Source organism: Lepidochelys olivacea (assembly GCF_965140295.1).
Source record: "Lepidochelys olivacea isolate rLepOli2 genome assembly, chromosome: 2".
NCBI lineage: Eukaryota > Metazoa > Chordata > Testudines > Cheloniidae > Lepidochelys > Lepidochelys olivacea.
The window spans coordinates 111879319-111902690 of record NC_140412.1 but is presented as its reverse complement, the minus strand read 5'-3'; the positions used below and the strand labels follow the sequence as shown (position 1 = coordinate 111902690).

The 23372-nt window shown below is 40.3% G+C and overlaps 1 protein-coding gene across 1 annotated transcript in view; it reads right to left on the bottom strand.

The window, feature by feature from the left end:
* The window catches only part of JARID2 (jumonji and AT-rich interaction domain containing 2), a 308983-nt gene that overhangs the window by 169000 nt on the left and 116611 nt on the right, over positions 1 to 23372 (bottom strand). Inside the window, exon 2 of the mRNA XM_084619858.1 lies at positions 11550 to 11685. Within this exon, the coding sequence (XP_084475984.1) occupies positions 11550 to 11685 (136 nt within the window). The remainder of the gene's footprint in view (positions 1 to 11549; positions 11686 to 23372) is intronic.

The following is a 23372-nucleotide window of genomic DNA, read 5'->3' as shown; positions in this document are numbered from 1 at the left end:
ACCAACAAGCAGGAAACCTTGATTTAAATTGTCCATTTTAATCTTGTTTTGCATTTGTACTTTCCTGTTATTTTCCTAAAGAAAGGTTGAATCTCGTTGATTGGTAATCATTAAAACATGTTGATTTGTACCTAGAGATCACCTTTGGTGCTTCCTTTTACTAACCAGGAGGATACACTAGATCTACACACTTTTATTTTAGCAATTATGTAGCTTAATTTACATTGAACAGTTCCTTAATTTTTAAATTTTTACTATGTTAGAAAATGGTTAATGATGCATTTCTTATTTTACGAAATGATTAATTTTTTACTTGAGATTTGTCAAGCTCTATCTGAATGAAACTTAAAATTCAGTTAACAATGCACAACCCAGCATTTTAAAATGGTTAAATAAAACTACCTTAGATGTGCTCAATACAGAAGGAAAAAAGAGTTTATCAAAATATGTTTTGCATTTCAAACTAAATTGATTTAATAAACAAAGGAAGTATTATCTATATGCAGTGAACTGCACTGATTGTTTCTGGTTACCCTTTACTTCAAGATCTTAGAACTTTACAATTTATACATCATCTTCCCCACCCTCCATCTTCCATAGTTGGCAGTGGATAATTGCAGCAAAGTGATATTTTTAGAGTCACTGACTATAAACATACTGAGGTTATTTTTTATTTTTATTTAACATACTGAGCAGCTATTTTCAAAGGTCTGTACAATGTTTCAAAGTTAGAAAGAGATGCAACAAGGCAATGAGTCACAGTGTTTTCTATATCTTTTAGATGCGTGTGTGTGTTGGGGGGGTGAACTGGGGGATTGGTGGTCTTAAAAAAAAAAAGGTTCCTCTCATTTCCTTGTACTGTCACCACACAAAAATGAAGTTGCAAAGAGGGCATCATTTGCACACAGTGACATTGTGCAGGTGTCTCTGAGGGCATAGTTTGGCCTGTAGGATCTTTATAAAACTGGTGATGATGGATAAAGTAGAAAAAAAAAATCTTGATTCTCAGAGCCCAGTCTAAGTGTACAGAGATTGTCAGTTAGAAAAATAATTGCATATTTAAACTGAAAAGGTGTGATATTAAATCAGTCAGTGAGAGAAAAATGGGAACCAGCATAATTTCTTAAAAATAAAAACAAAAACACGGTTCAGAGTAGAACTGCACTGTTAACTATTATTCATTAGATTAGGATCTTGAAATACTGTTACTGTAATGAATTTCCTAATGGTAAGTATTAGAGCTGTCTATTAATCACAGTTGACTCACATGATTAACAAAAAATTAATCGTGATTAAAAAATTAATACACCTCTACCCCGATATAACGTGACCCAATATAACACTAATTCAGATATAACGCAGTAAAGCAGCGCTCTGGAGGGAGGGGCTGCGCACTCCGGCGGATCAGCGCATCAGCGTATCTGGCTCTGACACACTGTTCTGAGCGGTGTGTTAAGGGCGCCAGGCTGGGGGGTTGGATGTGGGACAGAGGGTCTCGGGGGGCAGTAAGGGGACAGGCGGGTTGGATGGTTCGGAGGTTCTGGGGGCGGGGCGGTCAGGGGACGGGGAACAGGGGCATTGGATAGGGGATGGGAGTCCCGGGGGGCCTGGGCATAGGGGGACAAGGCAGTGGATAGGGGTCAGGGCAGTCAGGGGACACAGAGGTTGGGTGAGGGGTGAGGTCCTGGGGGTGATTAGGGATGGAGGGGATGTCTCTGGAGGGAGCAGTCAGGGGACAAGGAGCAGGGCGAGGTTGGATGGTTCGGGGGTCCTGAGGGGGTCAGTCAGGGGGCGGAAAGTGACCATTAATAACAGGAATGCTCGAGGCCAAAGCAAGTTCAATATAACACGGTTTCACCTATAATGCAGTAAGTTTTTTGGCTCCCAAGGACTGCGTTATATCGGGGTAGAGGTGTAGCAATTAAAAAAATGAATAGTTATTAATCCGTTTTAATTGCATTGTTAAACAATGGAATACCAATTTAAATTTATTAAATATTTTGGATATTTTTCTAAATTTTCAAATATATTGATTTCAATTAGAACACAAAATACAAAAAGTCTAAAGTGCTTACTTTAAAATAAAAGTAAAAGTAAAGTAAAATAAAAGTAATAAAAATAAAATAAAAGTAAAAGTCAGTAAAAAGAGTAAAGTAAAGTAAAGTAAAAGTGTAAAAGTAAAGTAAAAATAAAAGTATTAAAAATAAAATAAAAGTAAAAGTCTAAAGTGCTTACTTTAAAAATACAAAAAGTCTAAAGTGCATATTTATTTTTGATTTCAAATATTTGCACTGTAACAAACAAAAGAAATCATATTTTCAGTTCACCTAATACAAGTATTGTAGTGCAATCTCTTCATCGTGAAAAGTTGAACTTACAAATATAGAATTTTGTAAAAAACAAATAAACCTGCATTCAAGAATAAAACAATGTAAAACTTTAGAGCCTACAAGTCCACTCAGCCCTACTTCTCGTTCAGCCAATGCCAAGAGAAACAAGTTTGTTTACTTTTACAGCAGATAATGCTGCTGGCTTCTTATTTACAATGTCATCTGAAAGTGAGAACAGGCATTCACGTGGCACTTTTGTATCTGGCATTGCAAGGTATTTACAGTCCAGATCTGCTAAACATTCCTATGCCCCATCATGCTTTGGCCACCATTCCAGAGGACGCTTCCATGCTGATGATGCTCGTTAAAAAAAAAATTGTGTTAATTACATTTGTGACAATTCCTTGGGGGAGAACTGTATGTCTCCTGCTCTGTTTTCCCTGCATTCTGCCATATAGTTCATGTTATAGCAGTCTCGGATGATGACCCAGCACATGCTGCTGTTCGTTTTAAGAACACTTTCACTGCAGATTTGACAAAACGCAAAGAAGGTACCAATGTGAGATTTCTAAAGATAGCTACAGCACTCAACCCAAGGTTTAAGAATCTGAAGTGCCTTCCAAAACCTGAGGGGGACGAAGTGTGGAGTATGCTTTCAGAAGTCTTGAAAGAGCAACACTCCAATGTGGAAATTACAGAACCCGCCCAACCAAAAAAAGAAAATATCAACCTTCTGCTGGTGGCATCTGACTCAGATGATGAAAATGAACCTGCATTGGTCTGAACTGCTTTGGATAGTTATCGAGCACAACCCATTATCAGCATGGAAGCATGTCCTCTGGAATAGTGATTGAAGCACGAAGGGACATATGAATCTTTAGTGCATCTGGCACGTAAATATCTTGAAACGCTGGCTACAACAGTGCCATGCGAACACCTGTTCTCACTTTCAGATGACACTGTAAATAAGACTGGCAGCATTATGTCCCGTAAATGTAAACAAACTCGTTTCTCTAAGCATTGGCTGAACCAGAAGTAGGACTGAGTGGACTTGTAGGCTCTAAAGTTTGACATTGTTTTATTCCTGAATGCAGGTTTGTTTGTTTTTTACTTAATTCTATATTTATGAGTTCAACTTTCACAATGAAAGAGATTGCACTACAATACTTGTATTAGGTGAACTGAAAATACAATTTCTTTTGTTGGTTACAGTGCAAATATTTGTAATAAAAATAACTATAAAGTGAGCACTGTACACTTTGTATTCTGTGTTGTAATTGAACTCAATATATTTGAAAAAAGTAGAAAACATCCAAAAATATTTAAATAAATGGTATTCTATTATTGTTTAACAGCGCAATTAATTTTTTTAATCACTTGACAGCCTTGGTAAATATTCTCTCTGAACATGCATAGTTAATTTAGAAACCAGTAAAAGAAGTAACCCTTATTGGGCAGCATAATGTCTTAAGAGACTGCCCCCAAAGAATCCTAATACATACAGAGTAGGATTCTACTTCACCTTTATCATAATACCTTTGTTGTGTTTGCAGAGGTTGTACACACAGATTCTACATAAAAGATATCTGTCAGAAATAAGTGCATCCCAAATGATTTGTAACTCTAAACTATTTATGTATCCTGTTTTTTGGACCTGGCAGTTGGACAGATATGGAGGCAGAAAACACATAATATTCTAGACTGATATACTTCATTGTCTAATTGGCTGATAGTGAGTTATACTGAATTGTACCAATACACTTCAGTTAGGTTTGGGCATTAATTATAAGAATGGCCATACTGGGTCAGACCGATGCTCCATCTAGCCCAGTATCCTGTTTTCCAACAGTGGCCAATGCCAAGTGCCTCAGAGGGAACGAACAGAACAGGTAATCATCAAATGATCCATCCTCTGTAGCCCATTCCCAGCTTCTGGCAAACAGAGGCTAGGGACACCATCCCTGCCTGTCCTGGCTAATAGCCATTGATGGACCTATCCTCCATGAATTTATCTATTTCTTTTTTGAAACCTGCTATAGTCTTGGCCTTCACAACATCCTCTGGCAAGGAGTTCCACAGGTCGACTGTGTGTTGTGTGAAAAAAATACTTCCTTTTTTTTTTTGTTTTAAACCTGCTGCCTGTTAATTTCATTTGGTGGCCCCTAGTTCTTTTATTATGAGAAGGAGAAAATAACTCTTCCTTATTTACTTTCTCCACACCAATCATGATTTTATAGACCTATATCATATCCTCCCTTAAGTCGTCCCTTTTTCCAAGCTGAAAAGTCTGAGTCTTATTAATCTCTCCTCATATGGCAGCCGTTCCATGCCCCTAATCATTCTTGTTGCCCTTTTCTGAACCTTTTCCAAGTCCAATATATCTTTTTTGAGATGGGGCGACCACATCTGCACGCAGTATTCAAGATGTGGGCGGACCATGGATTATATAGAGGCAATATGATATTTTCTGTCTTATTATCTATCCCTTTCTTAATGATTCCCAACATTCTGTTTGCTTTTTTGACTGCCGCTGCACACTGAGTGGATGTTTTCAGAGAACTATCTGACTCAGTGACTCCAAGATCTCTTTCTTGAGTGGTAACAGCTAATTTAGACACCATCATTTTATATGTATAGTTGGGATTATGTTTTCAAATGTGCATTACTTTGCATTTATCAACATTGAAGTTCATCTGCCATTTTGTTGCCCAGTCACCCAGTTTTGAGAGATCCTTCTGTAGTTCTTTGCAGTCTTCTTGGGACTTAACTATCCTGAGTAGTTTTGTATCATCTCCAAATTTTGCCACTTCACTCTTTACCCCCTTTTCCAGATCTTTATGAATATGCTAAATAGGACTGGACCCATTACAGAACCCTGGGGACACCACTATTTACCTCTCTCCATTCTGTAAACTGTTTCCTATCTTTTAAACCAGTTACCAATTCATTAGAGAACATTTCCTCTTATCCCATGATTGCTTACTTTGCTTAAGAGCCTTTGGTGAGGGACCTTGTCAAAGGCTTTCAGAAAATCTAAATACACTATATCCACTGGATCTCCCTTGTTGACCCCGTCAAAGAATTCTAGTAGCTTGGTGAGAAACTATTTCCCTTTACAAAAATCATGTTGACTATTCCCCAACGAATTATCTTCATCTATGCATCTGACAATTTTGTTCTTTCCCGTAGGTTCAACCAGCTTGCCCGGTACTGAAGTCAGGCTTAATGGCCTGTAATTGCCGGGGTTACCGCTGGAGCCCTTTTTAAAAACCAGCATCACATTAGCTATCCTCCAGTCATTTGGTACAGAAGCTGATTTAAATGATAGGTTACAGATTTAAATGATAGGTTACAGTCCTGCAATTTCACATTTGAGTTCCTTCAGAACTCTTGGGTGAATACCATCTGGTGACTTATTGCTGTTTAGTTTACCAATTTTTCTAAAACCTCCACTAATGACACCTCGATCTGGGACAGTTCCTCAGATTTGTCACCTAAAAAGAATGGCTCAGGCTTGGAATCTTCCTCACATCCTCCACCATAAAGACTGACGTGAAAAATTCATTTAGTTTCTCCGCAATGGCCTTATCGTCCTTAAGTGTATTGTATTATGTATTATGTTGTATTTTCATTTAAATTTAAATATTGATTGTTACTATTTGTATTACTGTAGCACCTAGGAACCCGACTGGACCAGGACCCCTTTGTGTTAGGTGCTGTACAAATGCACACATGCACAAAAAGTAAGCTCTTTGGGGCAGAGCTCATTTAACAACCACATATGTAAAGAGGAGAAAAATGAATATTCCACCGGAACAGCAGGCATAGTACATTCAGTAAATCAAGAAGCAGACTGAAGATTTAAAGAGAAAAATATAGGAAAGTTTTGAATCCCCCAGCCCAACACTAACTAGAACTTACCCTCATGCTTACAAATTCATCAGCTAGGTCAGGTTTCTACACAAGTTTGGGAGAATATATTGGGCTAGCATATTTGTAGTCGATTTCATTCATCAGCTTTATGGGACAAACCTAAGGTTACTGACAATTTTATGAACATTGGAGTATTTCTGCTGTCTGCAAAATGACTACCTCATCATCTTTATAGTATATTACTGATAGTCTTAACAGAAAAAAATTCTTTGCACTTTTATCGTTTTTGAAGGTAATGCTACCATAAACAAAACAAAAAAATATCTAAAAATAGGATTGTAAAAGGTCATCAAAACTTGGTTCATGAGCTACTCTTAAGGGTTCCGGATTTACTCTTGTAAACACAATGCAAGCAATAGTTAAATCTTTTTTTCTTTTATAGCCATATTTCACATTTAAAGCTATGTAAGAAAACTATTTCAATGAGAACTAGTTTTCCTCTTAAAAGATGACTACTAAAAACTGGTATCTCAATCCCAAACACACCAGTCTCTATTATTAAAATCTTAATTCAAATGACAGGCAATAATAAATCAAAATCACAGTACAGGTCTCCTTTGGGTTTTCCAGTGTGCAAATTCGTTACTATAATCTGAGATAAAGTATCCCATTTAGTTCTACAAAGGGTTTCCTGACAACTTATAGAAACATCCTCTTCTGATTTTTTGTTTCCACATGTAGGAAGAGAACCTAGTGAACAAAAGGCATATTATACCAAAAGGATAGTGGGTCATTCTATACTCTGAATATTTAGAGTCAGTGTAAACATACTGATACAGTATATTTCATCAGCTTCCTACATCCTTCCCTCTAAAAAGCCCACTGGTTAAGTATTGGTGGAGGGGAGTGTTGGGCACGAAGGCAAACGCTAAGTGTACAAAATAATTTTTGAAACTAATTACTAACAGGGACAAAAAAAATGAGCTAAAGAAAAAGGTATGAAGAGTTAGGCAGTCCTTAAGGAAACTACTGAACACTAACCAGGACCAGACAAACACCAGAGATTCTGCAATAAATTTAAAAGCAAGGTTTGTTTTAGAAATAACTATCCACTATGATTTCTTTATCAGTGATATAGGGACAGGGTAGAGGAGTTAATACAATTCAGCTTTCAGTATTTTAAAAACTATTTTAAACAAAAATAATTACGTCAATGTTTTCATTTAAGAGAGAGTCTTCTATTATACATACATAGCCCAGTTAATTGTGTGTCAGTCTCCTCTAGGTAGAACCAATACAAGCCTTACTGCAGATATAGGCTCCCATAGATGGGGCCATTTCTACTGGATCTGCTTTTCACACAGTCAGCTAAAATGGTGCTGTAAATGGTTCCAGCTGCCAAAACAGTACATATACTACAGCTCACGCTCATTTTAATTCTTTTTGAGGGCTTGTTTGTGACTATTTGTAATCCATAAAAAAAGTTTTAGAAACAGTGGCTGCATGAGGTTATTGAATGTTTCATTTGCCCCTTCTTCCATCATACAGAACTTGGGGGGAGGGATAGCTCAGTGGTTTGAGCATTGGCCTGCTAAACCCAGGGTTGTGGGTTCAATCCTTGAGGGGGGCCATTTGGGTCAAAAATTGGGGATTGGTCCTGCTTTGAGCAGGGGGTTGGACTAGATGACCTTCTGAGGTCCCCTCCAACCCTGATATTCTATGATTCTACTAGGCATAAAAATACACTACAGGTTGCCATCCCATCATATTTCTAAAAAGAAGGGGAGATAATGGGAAATCTCCTGCCAATCTGGACATTGGCACCATGGATACGATAATCTAACTTGGGGTCCTCTCATCTACCTGTGATGGAATTCTGAATACCTAGAAGTCCTTGATGACAATCAGTTGCTCTATAATGAGCGTAGACCTTGATCTCATGGTATCAGAGTCTGTTTTCTGCTTCCAGATACCTACCTGACTTTGCAGTTTGCTGGAGGATGCTCTCCACTGCCTGCAACACATGGTAAGAGCAATACCATGGAGTGAGGACAGTCTCTCTCGAATTTAAGTATATAAAACAACATTCAGGCACTTAATAAGGGGCCTCCTTTCTATGAATGTTGAATACGTGTAGCTCCCATTGAAGAAAGGTTCCCATTGAAGTCATCAGGAGCAGACAGTGTTCAACACCTCTGTAAAATCAGGACCTCGTTTAGGTCCCTGACTTATGGTCCCCGAGATTGAAAATTCTGTCTCATGCATATAAAAAGTAGTACCACCAAATTCTGTCCCATATAGGACCTATGCCACACAACTCTTGAGCAAGCCCAATCAACTCTCAAAAGGGGTTCCAAGGTTTATCCCTATCACAACATTTCTTTCCAACACAGTCACAACATTTTCTCACCACTGAATAGTAATCTGGTGAAAATTAAGTATGATCTGCAGTCAAAAAAGCAAACAGGATGTTAGGAATCACTAAAAAAGGGATAGAGAATAAGATGGAGAATATCTTATAGCCCTTATATAAATCCATGGTACGTCCACATCTTGAATACTGCATACAGATGTGGTTCCCTCATCTCAAAAAAGATATACTGGCATTAGAAAAGGTTCAGAAAAGGGCAACAACAAAAAAAATAGGGGTTTGGAATGGGTCCCATATGAGGAGAGATTAAAGAGGCTAGGACTTTTCAGCTTGGAAAAGAGGAGTCTAAGGGGGGATATGATAGAGGTATATAAAATCATGAGTGGTGTGGAGAAAGTGAGTAAGGAAAAGTTATTTACTTGTTCCCATAATATAAGAACTAGGGGCCACTAAGTGAAATTAATGGATAGCAGGTTTAAAACAAATAAAAGGAAGTTCTTCTTCACTCAGCACACAGTCAACCTGTGGAACTCCTTGCCTGAGGAGGTTGTGAAGTCTAGGACTATAACACGGTTTAAAAGAGAACTAGATAAATTCATGGAGGTTAAATCCATTAATGGCTATTAGCCAGGATGGATAAGGAATAGTGTCCCTAGCCTCTGTTTGTCAGAGGGTGGAGATGGATGGCAGGAGGAGATCACCTGATCATTACCTGTTAGGTTCACTCCCTCTGGGGCACCTGGCATTGGCCACTGTCAATAGACAGAATACTGGGCTGGTTGGACCTTTGGTCTGACCCAGTATGGCCATTCTCATGTTCTTATTTCCTTATTCCCCACATAGTAAGTTTTAAATCTAAAATTAATGTACGTGGCCATTTTTAAAAAAAAAAAACGGAGTGTGATGAACATTTCTTAATGGTCTTTTCCTCCATATCAGACCATTTCTCCCTTTCACAAAACCTCACCCTTCTTTTAAATGAGGGTTAAACAGATCCAGTGAAGGTCAGTGGTCTTCCTTAAATGCAACAGCTCTGCAACTGGACACCTAGTGAAACATTTCATTTACAGAAAGGAATTAGAAAGGAAGCCCTTCTGGCTCAGAAAAAAAGTAGAGCATATCTATACTTCACCTGAAGTTTCAATTTCCAGCTCCAGCAGATGAACATCCACCAGGTTTGATCAAACTAGAACACTAGAAATAGCACCATAACCACAATGACATGGGTGGGAGCATGGGCTAGCCACCAGAGTACCATGCTGTCCAAGACCCTAGGTACGTACTTGTGTGGCTAGCTCCTGCTACCACCTGCGCTACTGTAGCTACACTGCTCTTTTAAGCATGCTAGCTCAATCAAAGCTCGGTTGCATATGTCTATCTGAGCTGGAAAGGATCACTCCAGCTGCAGTGTAGACATACCTTTAGTCACCCATGTGTGTGGAGAGGGGGATTACATTATAGAATACCAGAGTAGTGAGGCATATTCTGAAGACCTAGTCCTCTCTGGCAATGACATAGCCGATGGCATACTCCATGTCTGGTACCTGCATTGAAAGAGCATTCCCAGACAACTCAGTTTTCATCTCGGCTGTCTTTGGAGAAACCAGACACCATACAACCCCCAGTCATCCTGTAACCTGGCACACCATCAAAGCGTTCTAATGCACAATTACTGTGCTTCACGCCTAGAGTTTTTTTTTTTTTTTTTTGCTTTGACTAAAGAAAACCCCCACAATGGAATAAGAAACTTTTCAAAAAAAAAAAAAATCATGCTTGACAGAAGATCAATGTAGCAGAGGTGCTGGAGAAAAAAGAAAGCCAATGCTGTTTTGCATACACCTTCAAGCTTATTAGTGGCTTGTGGCTAAAGCTAGAGTGACCCTTCCCTTCAGATTAGTATTTGATATTATTACTGACCTCAGACCTTAGTCGCCTGGAGAGGCTATAGTTGTTTATCTGACGCAATAACTTAAACATACAGACTGTATCTATCCATCCATCCATCTAGGCATTCCACTAGTATCTGCCTTGTGCCTTACAAACGGAAGCTGCATTCAAATATGAATAATCCACCAAGAAAGCACCCACTTGCTGCTTAAATGTATTAGCGCATGTACAGTTATTCATATGCTGACAAGCATCTGCACTTCGCCTCTACAAAGAAACCCACCAGCTTTTGTCAGTGAAGAGAGAAACACAAACTTGCCCAGAAACTTGAACACTGTCAGTCATTTTCCATTTTCAACCCAGCATGATAAAGCCTATTTAAGGAAGGATCGTGTATCACTGAATGAGCCCAGAAAAGCCAAATTTTATACTCTCCTCTGAAGGCATCACATCTTTCTTACTCAAGAAGAGAGAGCAAGAGTACTGAAAGACTGTGAAATCATTCCTTCAGTGGCCAAAGGGCTTAACGAAAAAGATGAAAAATAAACTCTTACCAATCTCAGCAACTTTTCTTTATTTTCACCTCCCCTCCCACTTCTGCCCACCTGCCTCCATTATGGGGTGAAGAAAGTTGCATGATGGGAACTTGACCCATAGCCCCCAAAGATCCCTGTGCAACTCATTTCTGCCCCACAACAATTTGTGAACATTTCCCAAGAGGCATTGTGTCAGATGGTGGCACATGGCACAGTGGGTTACCTACCCATGGTGCACCACACTTTGCATTGACACAAGCAGCCAAGCAAGCACGCGCATGAGAAATATGCTAACTTTGGCAGCTGTATGCAGACACAACTTGTGTTGACCAAAGTTTGTAGCATAGACATGGCCTCAGTATCCCGCTTTTATGGCGCCCTGGGTCTACACAGTTTGTTGTAGAGGTAAAGTGAACCCCTTAAGCATTCAAAAACCAAGTTCTCCTGAACAATGTGTTTGCCAACCTGTGTATTGTCATCTTGCTTCTAAAAACTAGCATTACACTTAAAATGACAGAACTCTTCCAGTTGAACCAAAGAGAAGAGACTTACCATTCACAGTCTTGAGACTCCCATTGATGCCGTCACCATGTTGCCTTTTCTGTGCATTTTTGAATTCCTTTAGAGATAAGTAAAGGACCTTTCGTACCACCCTCTCTTCTGACCATGGAATCCCATCACTGTCATCCTAGAGAAAATAATAATGGAAAGGAAACATTTACTGGAAGGATCTAAACAAATGCATTCAAAAGATATCCTCTATCTAGACCAGAGGTGGGCAAACTATGGCCCGCAGGCCACATCTGGCCCACGGGATCATCTTGCCCGGCCCGAGCTCCCAGTCAGGGAGGCTAGCCCCTGGCCCCTCTCCCCCGCAGGTACACCACCGCACGGGCAGCGTGGCTTGCGCCCGCCCACCTCCCAGGCTTTCCAATAAGCCGGTCCTGCTGCTCTGAACAGCATGGTAAGGGGACCGGGGGGGGGGGGGGGGGGGAGGAGGGATATGGGGCAGGAGGTCCCAGGGGTCATGGGGCGGTTGGATGGGGCGGAGGTTCAGGCAGGGGGTTGGATAGGTGCTGGAATCCCGAGGGGTCCTGGGGCGGGGGGGCAACAGGGAGCGGGGGGGGTTGGGGGTCCCGGGAGGGGGCGGTCGGGACAAGGAGTGGATGGGGGGGTTGTTGAATGGGTTGGGGGTCCCAGGGGGCCTGTCAGGGAGCAGGGGGGGTTGGATAGGGGTTGAGGCAGTCAAGAGACGGGGGGGGGGGGTTGCATAGGGGGTGGGGTTGGATGAGTCGGAGGTTCTGAGGGGGGCAGTCAGGGGGCGGGAAGTGGATAGGGGGCGGGGGCCAGGCTGTTTGCGGAGGCACAGCCTTCTCTACCTGGCCCTCCATACCATTTCACAACCCCGATGTGGCCCTCAAGCCAAAAAGTTTGCCTGCCCCTGATCTAGACAAAGAAATTATAAAGAATAAAAACTGTGTAGCATGCAAACCCCATATAATTTGAACATCAGAGGCATTAACACATGACAGGAACATGGCAATCAAACCATTAGTCCATCTAATCCATTATTCTGCTCCTAGCAATAGCCAATATCAAGTACTATAGAAGAAGTACAATTTATTTTTAAATCCCTATAATGAACCCTACTGCACAGAGAAATTTATCACAGCCAGGAAATATTCCCCCATTCTCAGAGACCGGTAAAAGTAGAAACAACACTGAACTGAGCTGCAGAAAACATTTAAGTAAATACAGTGTACCAACGTAACATGTTGTCATTTATGTGCCTCAATATTTTATATACTGATGCAATATCAACTGCTCACTGGCATAGCAGTGTATCTGGATTATAGTCGTACAATACATTTGACTACAATGAAGTTACTGTGGTTTAATATCAGAGTAGAGCAACGTGGAATTTGGCCTGTGGAGCATATTGCTTTCTAAGTGACTTTTAGGAGACAAATACTGTATTACAAAAAGGAATACTAGCGTATGTAATATTTGATAGTTGCTTTAGTTAAAAAGATTAGTGCCCTGCAAAATTATTTCCCTTAAGCTTTTAGCATTCTAATCAGTGTAGTTAGAAAATTGTTCTAAGGGCATATGTAGAAGTAAGGTAAGTCTTGCTGCATCTCATTTTCTTACGCTCTAGCTTCCCTGTTGTGGTCTCAGGACTTTTACTATCATAATTTATGGTTTCTAGCCCTAGAATTCCTCAAGGGCTGTGTCCCTGCCAAGTGGGAAGATTAGAGTTTTCTGGAGAGCCCTTGTTTACGCAAGCATACCCCACTGCACTGCCACACTTCACTGAGAAACCAAAACACCACTATCAATGATCCACTCCAGAGGGCAATAGGGTTTACATTGTGTGAGAGAAGCGGCCAACAACATTAACTTTTTTAAAATAAACTTATTTTAGGGGGACTATCAACACCTTTTCTTAGCTACACCAGTGAGTTATTTGAGGCTGGGAGGAGCCTATTGAATGCTAAGCATACATCTTTTCCTCCCAATTGCCTGACTGATTACTTGACCAAAATATACATATATGAAGGCCAAACAAGGACTACAGTGAAAAAAGTTAGCATCCTGACAGCAGGATGTTCCTCTCACACTAGGGACATGCTACTATACTACAAACAAACACAGAACTATGCCCAGATAGCTTTTGGAATATATGGAACTTCAAGCCAAGAAAGCAGGACTTTGTAATTGAACTGAAACATTTATGGAAAAATTCTCTAGGCAAGTACTTTAAAGAGAATGGTGATCTCAATTGCCCCGACAACAGATGTTTACATAAATTGAATTTCAGTTTGCCATTTTCCTACCAATACAAATTCAGTCCACACTTTTCTCCTCTCCCCTACTAGGCATGACCAGAACTGGCAGAGTGAAGACAGTAATCAAATTGGAGGTTTCCACGCTATATGTAATTTTAATAAAGATTAGCAGGATTGTCAGTTGTATTTTTCTGACACACCAACACATACTGAAAGTAAACTACAGTAGGGACCGCTTCTGATATAGAACAATGTTGACAACAAAAGTTTGCCATCACTGCTGGCAGTGTCCTGACCTCTCAGTTAGTTAGATGAGAAAAGCATGATGATTTAATTAAGAGTTTTCCCTTCAGTGGTAAAGGTATTTTTGCTCAGTTAGAAAAAAGGCCATAACATCTAATGCATTTGTCTGAGTTTATCAATTTAGTGTTTATAACATGAAGAGTCTACTGTTTCCTTAAAAATGTTAAATTGGTATTTGTACATGAGGCTACACAGATGACTGGGGCAAGGAAAAATGTGGTGTGCTCTAAAATGGTACTTCAAATATGGCCTGAGGACATTACCTATGAGTTGTGATGCCATGGTCGAGTTACATGGGTCATCCAAACAAGAAACAACAAAAACGTTATCACCCTACACGGTTATATATTTTGTTTAAACTACAGATACGAAACAAATAAGAATTCATAAATAAGTCAAGGAACTCCCTGGTGCCTTTTTCTTAGATCCACCGACTGTAATGGAGAAACCACTGGTAAAAACTGCTTGGCTTCCACTTCTCCCTCCTACCCCCACCCCAGCAATTGCAATGCCCCTGGAGTCCTGAAATTCACTTGGAAACTACAGCAAGGGCCTGTACTGATCCTGGCAGATAAAAATGCAGCTTTTCTAAATTCAAGAAATCCTACTGAAATCCACTTAACCATGATATGGAAACTGACTACCACTGAAAGAACATGGCAGCATATTTTGTTCCAATACCCGCAAAGTGAAATTTGCTGACAGTGATCTTTAAAATATTCCTGGCACACACTGATCAGAGAGCAGAGTGCAACTGAGTGAGTGACCTATGAAATGTACAGTATATTCTCCGGAACATCTCAGTTACAGACACAATTCAAGAGGAGGTAGTAAAGGAAAATCTGAAGAGAGAGGCATGTCTAACCTACTTTACTTAGGTTTAAACAATTCACTTTTTTAAAGCTACTAAAACATGTAGATCAACGGTTTTGTCCTTCTCCTCCTACAAAGTACTATAGACCCAAAAGAGGCCCTGGTAGAATTTTTACCAAGACATAGTGCCATCGCACAGTGAAATTTGTTTGTTATTGTTTTTAAGTTGGAAGCCACAGCCTTACCACAGAACATTCTCTGGGAACCTCACACCTGTTGAAGGACCTGACGAGCAGTAGTTCCATCAGAGAACAAAGGGGTCCCAAAAATTAGCAACAACTATAGCTCTCTGCAACCACTAAAGCTGTAAGTTTCAGAGTAGCAGCCGCGTTAGTCTGTATTTGCAAAAAGAAAAGGAGTACTTGTGGCACCTTAGAGACTAACCAATTGATTTGAGCATGAGCTTTCGTGAACTACAGCTCACTTCATCGGATGCATCCGATGAAGTGAGGTGTAGCTCACGAAAGCTCATGCTCAAATCAATTGGTTAGTCTCTAAAGTGCCACAAGTACTCCTTTTCTTAAAGCTGTAAGATTACATTTCACATTATTACAGAGCAATCTTCTCCTTTGTGTAACTGTAGAACCAAGACGAATCATGCTGGCTTAATCTTCACACCACAATAGTGGCACTTGCTATTTATATGCCCCAGAAGGAGGGTGTCTCCACAACCAGAACTTCCACCCACCCAGAGTCCTACCCACACTGCAATATGAGAAGGCCACAACTAAGCAGCCACCCCACTTCAGTAAAGACTTCAATTTCACCAATACAGTATCCTCCAAGAACAGCAAAATAAGAGACCAAGCCATTGCCAATAATCATGGTTGCACATCTCCATATCTTAAAAAAGCAATAAAAATATATCATCATCATAAGCTACGTTTCCCCTCAGGCATCCAATATAAAAGCAGACCGGAGGGAGAAAGCAGCTGACCTGGAACCCAACTGCATTCTTTCAGCTAGCAAATTCCAACTCTTGACACATTTAGTTATAATTGCACAGTTTATATGAGGTTTGCCTCATAACATCAGTGAAGAAAGACTTGCCGAATGTCTCACTTTGTATGCTACCAGTTAATTGGGTTAGTTATACTCACCTGACAAAATAGTGTACGTGTGCATTAAAAACCATTTTGGAATGCCTTATAGTGAAAGACTCAAGGAGCTCAATTTAGTTATCTTATCAAAGCTATGGCTAAAGGTTGACTTGATCAGAGTCTAAAAGTAACAGAAACAGAAATGTGATAAGAGATCTAGCAGACAAAAATGTTCAAGATGTAATGGCTGGAAGCTGAACCTAGTCAAATTTAGACTAGAAATAAGGTGTAAATGTTTTAACATGGAGGGTAGCCAACCATTGGAACAATGTACCAAGGATTGTGGTGGATCCTCGATTTTAAAATTTCCAATAATGAAGTTTGGATGATGATGTTAAAAAAAAATGCTCTGTTTCAAACAAAAATTAAATAGGTGCAAATCCCATGGCTCGTGTTAATCAGGAGGTCAGGCTAGATCACAATGTTTCCTTCTGACCAATGTTCCTCTAATTTTTGACAGCACGCATGCACAAAAAATTTCTTCTGTGCAAATTTTTGTGTGCACGGTGTTTCACCATGTGTGCGGGGTTTAGGATCTGTGCGCACACACACATGCACAGCTTAAAGGGAACAGTGCTTCTGACCTTATAATATATAGTTAATTTTATTTATAACTGAAGTAGTTCAAGTCCCAACAGATCACAGAGTTAAAATGCTAATTGCAGAATTTCTTTTAAATTGTTACAAAAAAATTAATTTATTTTCCTCATCTGTTAAACAGTTTCGGGAGGCTTGGCATCACACATGTAGTATCTAAACATCAGGTACCAAAGTGCCTGCTAGTGGCAGATTGCTGAATACAATATGGAAGAAGAAAATACATCATTCCCTATGATTTGGCACACAACCCTCTACCAGCCAGAGATGAGTAGCAAGCTTCTGTAGAACTCTGAGCTCTGCTAAATGTACCAAGGACAACCCTGTTCCAAGGTAACTAGTTTGTAAATTTTTCTTTATTTGTAAAATTTCATACTCACTGTTTTTGAAGCTAAGTGACAAACTATTGTCATATACAAATCATTTTAAAGTGGTTTTATTTTAAATTCTTTACCTGTGCCACTCTGCACCTCACTATGCAACCAGAGCTTACAATTTGTTCACTGTGGGTGAAACTCAACCCTGTGCAGAGGTCCTGCACAAGGACTATGCACCACTTAAGCTCCATTTTGAGAACTGAAGTGGTGCATAGGCCCTCAGTACAGGGTTGAGTTTCACCCTTTTGAATGCTACTACTTTACAAGCACCAAAAGCACTATTACTTTTGCTTCTGTATTCATTCAACAGATACCACATTCTCAGGCTCGGCCTAGCCTTTAGTAAATAGTTCATATGGTAAAAAAGCAGCTGAAGCAAAGGCAAATGCACACAACACAGAAGGCTATTTGTTTTACTTTACAGAAATAGTTTAACTGCAAGGATGGCTTTATTTAAAGAGTCAGGACTTTGTAAGGTACAAGGATAGTTATAGACACGTAGGTTATGACTCAGTATGTCTGGCATATTTCCAGTTCTCTTGGGTCTTTCCCCAGCAAGCTCTTCTTGACCCCATTTTTCATGCCAAGTGGCAATCAGCAAAACAATAAACAAATCCAATCAAACAAAAAAAGCCTAGCGCAGGACCCAGCAGTTGGTAAAGATTACCATGGCACCCACTGCATTAAATGAATATGCTTTCATAGTATGGTAGTCCCAAGGGGGTCCTCCCAAAGATAAGAAGGTCAGTCTGAAGTAATGGGAAAAATACGCCACAAGTTTCGGTCCTTTCCTCAGAGATATTTTTGAACGATATCTATTTAAAAGATGCAAAAAGAAAAGGAGTACTTGTGGCACCTTAGAGACTAACCAATTTATTTGAGCATGAGTTTTCGTGAGCTACAGCTCACTTCATCGGATGCATACCGTGGAAACTGCAGCAGACTTTATATACACACAGAGAATATGAAACAATATCTCCTCCCACCCCACTGTCCTGCTGGTAATAGCTTATCTAAAGTGATCATCAAGTTGGGCCATTTCCAGCACAAATCCAGGTTCTCTCACCCTCCACCCCCCACACAAATTCACTCTCCTGCTGGTGATAGCCCATCCAAAGTGACAACTCTCTACACAAGTACTCCTTTTCTTTTTGCGAATACAGACTAACACGGTTGTTACTCTGAAACCTGTCATTTAAAAGATGGTTTTCTTGCTGGCTAAAATATGAAAGAATCTGCCTTCGGCATGAATAGTAGAGTGAATTTTTTGGGAGAACGACTGGATGCCAACACACTTTTTCCCCCTCATTAGGGGACTGAAACGGAAGTATTTGTTTACTAAATAAATGGAACCCTGTGACAAATTTTAACCAAGACGCAGCGAGGACAGCAATTACACATTTGAAAAACAAAAGGGGAAGGATGGTCTAATAGTTAAACTTTGCTTCTATTCCCAACTCTGCCACTAAGTTTCTGTGCAACTTTGGGCAAGTTATATAACTTCACTGTGCTTCAGATTTTCCATGTGTGTAATCGGACTATAACGCTTTTGTTCAGGTGTGTTGTGAGTGAATTCGGTAACGTTCATACAGCACAGAGATTGTCATGGGAAAGTCTGCTACTTTACATGCCCTGTTTCTCTGCTTAATTCAAGTTAGAGGCCTTCACTGTTTTCAGTTTTTATATATATTTGCAATACATATATAAAAATTATATAATTTTACTCTTTCATTTTTATTGTAAGATCGGGGTTTGTGAAATATTGCAAATTGACAACCCTGGAGATCAATCCTCCATGTACAGCATAAAACTCCCCTTACTGTCCAACCAATGTCCCTAAACCCTCTTCTGGAGTAACAACTTCTGGACATGAAAGTTTAGTTCCGTCCTCACGCCCAATAAACCACTGTGCTCAGCACAGACTAGCAAGAGAAGTTACATCTACAGCACAGGTATGTGAAGCCAGGCTTTTTAGAGCTTTTCATTACTCTACAACACAGCTATTTAAAGTGAAACTTTCAACACATTCTAGTAGCAATCATTCAGTCTAGATTTTCTATAGTTAAGTGCTATATATTATGCTTAAATAGAGCTATATTCAGTTTGCAAGGCGTTATCCCTAATTTTTATTGTTTACTAGTTTCTACCAAACTCTCTGAATAAAATTCATACTGAATATTTAACTTTTTTTTTAGCAAGTTTAACTATCCAGAGGATGCAAGGGTTGCTCATTTAAAACAAACTTTTTATAGAAATACAGTGCAAAAAGTAAAGCCTTCTGAAAGAGTTAAATTGATGAAGATTGATAAGGCTTTATGAATACAGATTTCTGCCTGCTCAGAAACCTAACATCCTGTCTAATGTAGGAAAATAGCTAACATTTTTTATTGTGACCTAGCACATTGTCAAATATGACTTTGCACCTAACAGACAGTCTAACATTAAAAATGGCTTATGTATTCTATGACAAGCAGCTACAGTCATTCATGGCCAACTGCCATTGTTTAAAATAGGGGTGGGCAAACTTTTTGGCCTCAGGGCCACATCTGCGAATAGAAATTGTATGGCGGGCCACGGAGGCTCACAAAATTGGGGTTGGGGTGAGGGAGAGGCTGGGGGCTCTCGTTGGGGGTGAGAGTTTCGGGGTGGGGCTGGGGATGAGGAGTTTGGGGTGCAGGAGGGTGCTCCGGGCTAGGATCAAGGGGTTTGGAGAGTGGGGGGGAGGGGAGAAAATCAGGGCAGGGGCGTGGGGAGAGGCTCAGGGGTGCAGGCTCCGAGTAGCGTTTACCTCAAGCAGCTCCTGGAAGCAGAAGCATGTCCCTTCTCCAGCTCCTATGCGGAAGCACAGTCAGGCAACTCTGCACGCTGCCCAGTCCGCAGGCACTGCCGCCGCAGCTCCCATTGGAGCGCCCAGGAGCCAGAGCGGGGCCATGTCGCGGCTTCCAGGAGCCATGTGGAGCGGACCCCGACCGAGCACCCCAGCTGGAGCGCCAGAGCGGGGCTGAGCTGCATGGAGCAGCTCCCGATCCAGTGCCCCAGCTGCAGCTCACTGGTTGGCTTAAAAAGGCTTGCGGGCTGGATCCAACCCGCGGGCCGTAGCTTGCCCACCTCTGGTTTAAAAGGTTTTAAACTGTGTTTACATCAGGTGCAATATGTGTTGGCTAGCATGGAGGGAATTCTCTCTATTAGTAGTACGATTAGCATTTAGTGCTTTAGGTATTTAGATTTTCGCCCCCCCCCCCCCCCCTAGAAAATTTCCTGTCAATTTTTCCTTTAAGACCTTCTGGTACGAGGCAGGTCTTGTAGACTAGGTATGGTGTTAATTTGGAGGAGAACCCTCTTTTCATGATTGGTGAAGAGGGGGGAAAAGGGAAAACAAAAATCTTCCCTTCTGTCTGCCCACACGAGGCTACTAAGAGGGAACACTACTTCACATCTTTTCTACTACAGTTCCCATTCCTGGCAACCTACACTCTTGGTTCTGCTCTACACTTAAAAATTAAGATTGACCTAACTTGGTCGCTCAGGACTGTGAAAAACGTTGTGGCTGGACGGCTGTAGTTAAGTTGATCTAGCCTCTGATGTCGACACACCAGAGTCTTCTGTCAAACTAGCTATCAGCTCTTGAAAAGGTGGATTAACTACATCGACGGAAAGGCCCCTTCCACCGATGTAAGAAGCATCTACACTAGTGTTACAACTGCTCAGCTGCAGCATCATAACAGTGCCATGGTAGTGTAAACATGGCCCCAGAGAATATATAGGTGCTTCAAAGTACATCTCTCTCTCTCAGGTCTCACACATGAGCTGCATGGCAGATAAAACGCCACATGGTTTTGTGTAATGAAAGAACTTAAGAAGGTTTGAGTCTGATTTACTTAATCTTGTGCATATAACCATACAGTGATGGAGGGGAATAATATATTTAAAAACCTTTTTCTAAGTACAAGTTACTAGTGATTTTGGGCACATCAAATTTTTGGGTGCCTACCCTGAAATACCTTGAAGAAGCCCCGTTTTCAGGGGGCAACTCCAGTTGCATTTCATATAAAAGTCAGACCTCTCTTTTAAAAAAAAGAAAAAAAAAGTTTCTCAAAATAGGCACCCCAAAACTGAGGTAAAAAATAGGCACCCCAAAATCATTAGACATTTTAAAAAATTTTGGCCTTAAAATGTTAAAAATCCATTTAGTACTGGCTCCATGGGTAACTCATTCTTTTATAAACATTCAGTGCCCTCAGCAATGGTTTTGCAAATCTAGGAAAGTAGAACATCTAGGAAAGTATACAAAAACATATTATGGGGGGGGAGGGATAGCTCAGTGGTTTGAGCATTGGCCTGCTAAACCCAGGGTTGTGAGTTCAATCCTTGAGCGGGCCATTTAGGGATCTGGGATAAAAATGGAAGATTGGTCCTGCTTTGAGCAGGGGGTTGGACTAGATGACCTCCTAAGGTCCCTTCCAACCCTGATATTCTATGATTCTATAACTGTTGTTCTTGTTGGTCTACCAAGGTAAATATTTGAAGAAATAGTAAACCCAAATTAATTTACACTAACATCAGTTTTGAAGTTTTCATTTATCAAATTAGAACAGAACTTCAGATGTGTCTTTCATCTGGCCATAGTTTGCCTGGATGCTATGACATACTAAAAATGCATTTACAATGTAATGATCATTTTGCACCCAGAAGGAAGGAGTTCAGACTTCAACTTAAACAAAGCAACACACACAAACAAGTCTCAAAAGAAGTTTCTGGGTTTTTTTTCCAGTGGCCAGCAGATGGGAGGGAGAGACAGAAAAGCAAGATAAGATGACAACATTACTGTAACCTTAATGGCAGTGAAAGCAGTACAGAAGGAATTCAAGAGATTAAAGTCACTCTGATGTCTAATACTTTAAAAAATAAAATTTCAAAACAGTATGGCTGTTTTCATTCAAACTGCCTTTAAACCCTGTATACATCATTGTATTCAGATGGAAAAATACTCCTGTTTATATTCTTAATTCCACCACAATACTAAAGGATCACCACCCACCAAAACCTAGAATGACCTACATGTCAGGAAATAAAGCTGTACGATAAATATAAATGAGAGCTTCTTTATTTTATTTTATATTTTTAAGGATACCACCCCACAATACTATTCATATGAAAAAAAATCACTTTTAGCACAGTGTCAGTCTTTTACAGGATTATTGCTTGAAACCAGTTTATATCTGATCAAAAGCTTATTGGATTTGGGTTACAGGACATTTGTCTTTAAATCAAGAATGTCCCCTAAAATACAGGATGGTCAGTCACTTTATCTGCAACTGTGGGACCTGCACACACATACATTTCTTTTCTCCCTCCCTCCCAGTACTGAAGCAAAATAATGAAATGAAAAGCAACAGTTCCAAAATAGAGAGAGTAATCAAATTAAAATGAAACTGACAGCACACACTCATACACAGCAAATATGACTTCTATGAAACACCATAAAATAATGCGGACTGGTCTTTGATTACAGACTATTAAATACTACAGCTGAAATCGGATTGTGACCTGTTGAAAAATCATTTATTATGTAACAACTCTGACAGTGTGACTCTCTGGCCACCAACAGAGTCTTTATAAAAATCTGCTGGGGAGCTGCCAGTTCAGCTCTTTGCACTTGGGGAAGGTGGGACATCTGAGCCAGCAGTCAAGGCAGCCACATGTGCTGTGACATCCATAGCCCTTCACCTTTGTGGTTAAATGGTACAGCCCACGAATAAAGCAGGAAGGAAGGAAAGATCAAGAATGCTTTGCCTCTCCAGTTAAAAATTGCTGCTTGGAACTGGGAGATTCCACATTCTACATATTCTCTCGGCCTTTGTGCTCTAATTAAAGCTCTTCACTGAGCACATCTCTGCACACAGTACATAGAATGCAGCGGGAAAGCGTATAAAGTAGCTCCAGATAATTAAGCTCAAGCATCTTGTTCCTAATGAATTTCATTTGGATTCAGCTCTGATTTCTTATAGTTTTCAAGCCACACAGTATGCAACTATGCTAACAACCACAATAAAAAGTGATCTTTACATTTCAGAGGTTTTACAAATCGTAGGTGTGAGCTTTCCTGAACTCAGCCCAAACTTGCTGCATCCAATTACCGTCAGACTGAAGAACCCTCAGAATAGAATGCCTGACCCTTAACTCATGAAGTTGTAACCTTTGTCATGTGCCAAAAGCAGCAGTATAATTACAGCAATAACAGACCACAACAAAAATTAAAATGGCTTGGAAGTCCATTTAAATGCATCTTCTCCACTGTTCTTGCTAGTCATTATTTTAAAGGGACCTAAAGATGCA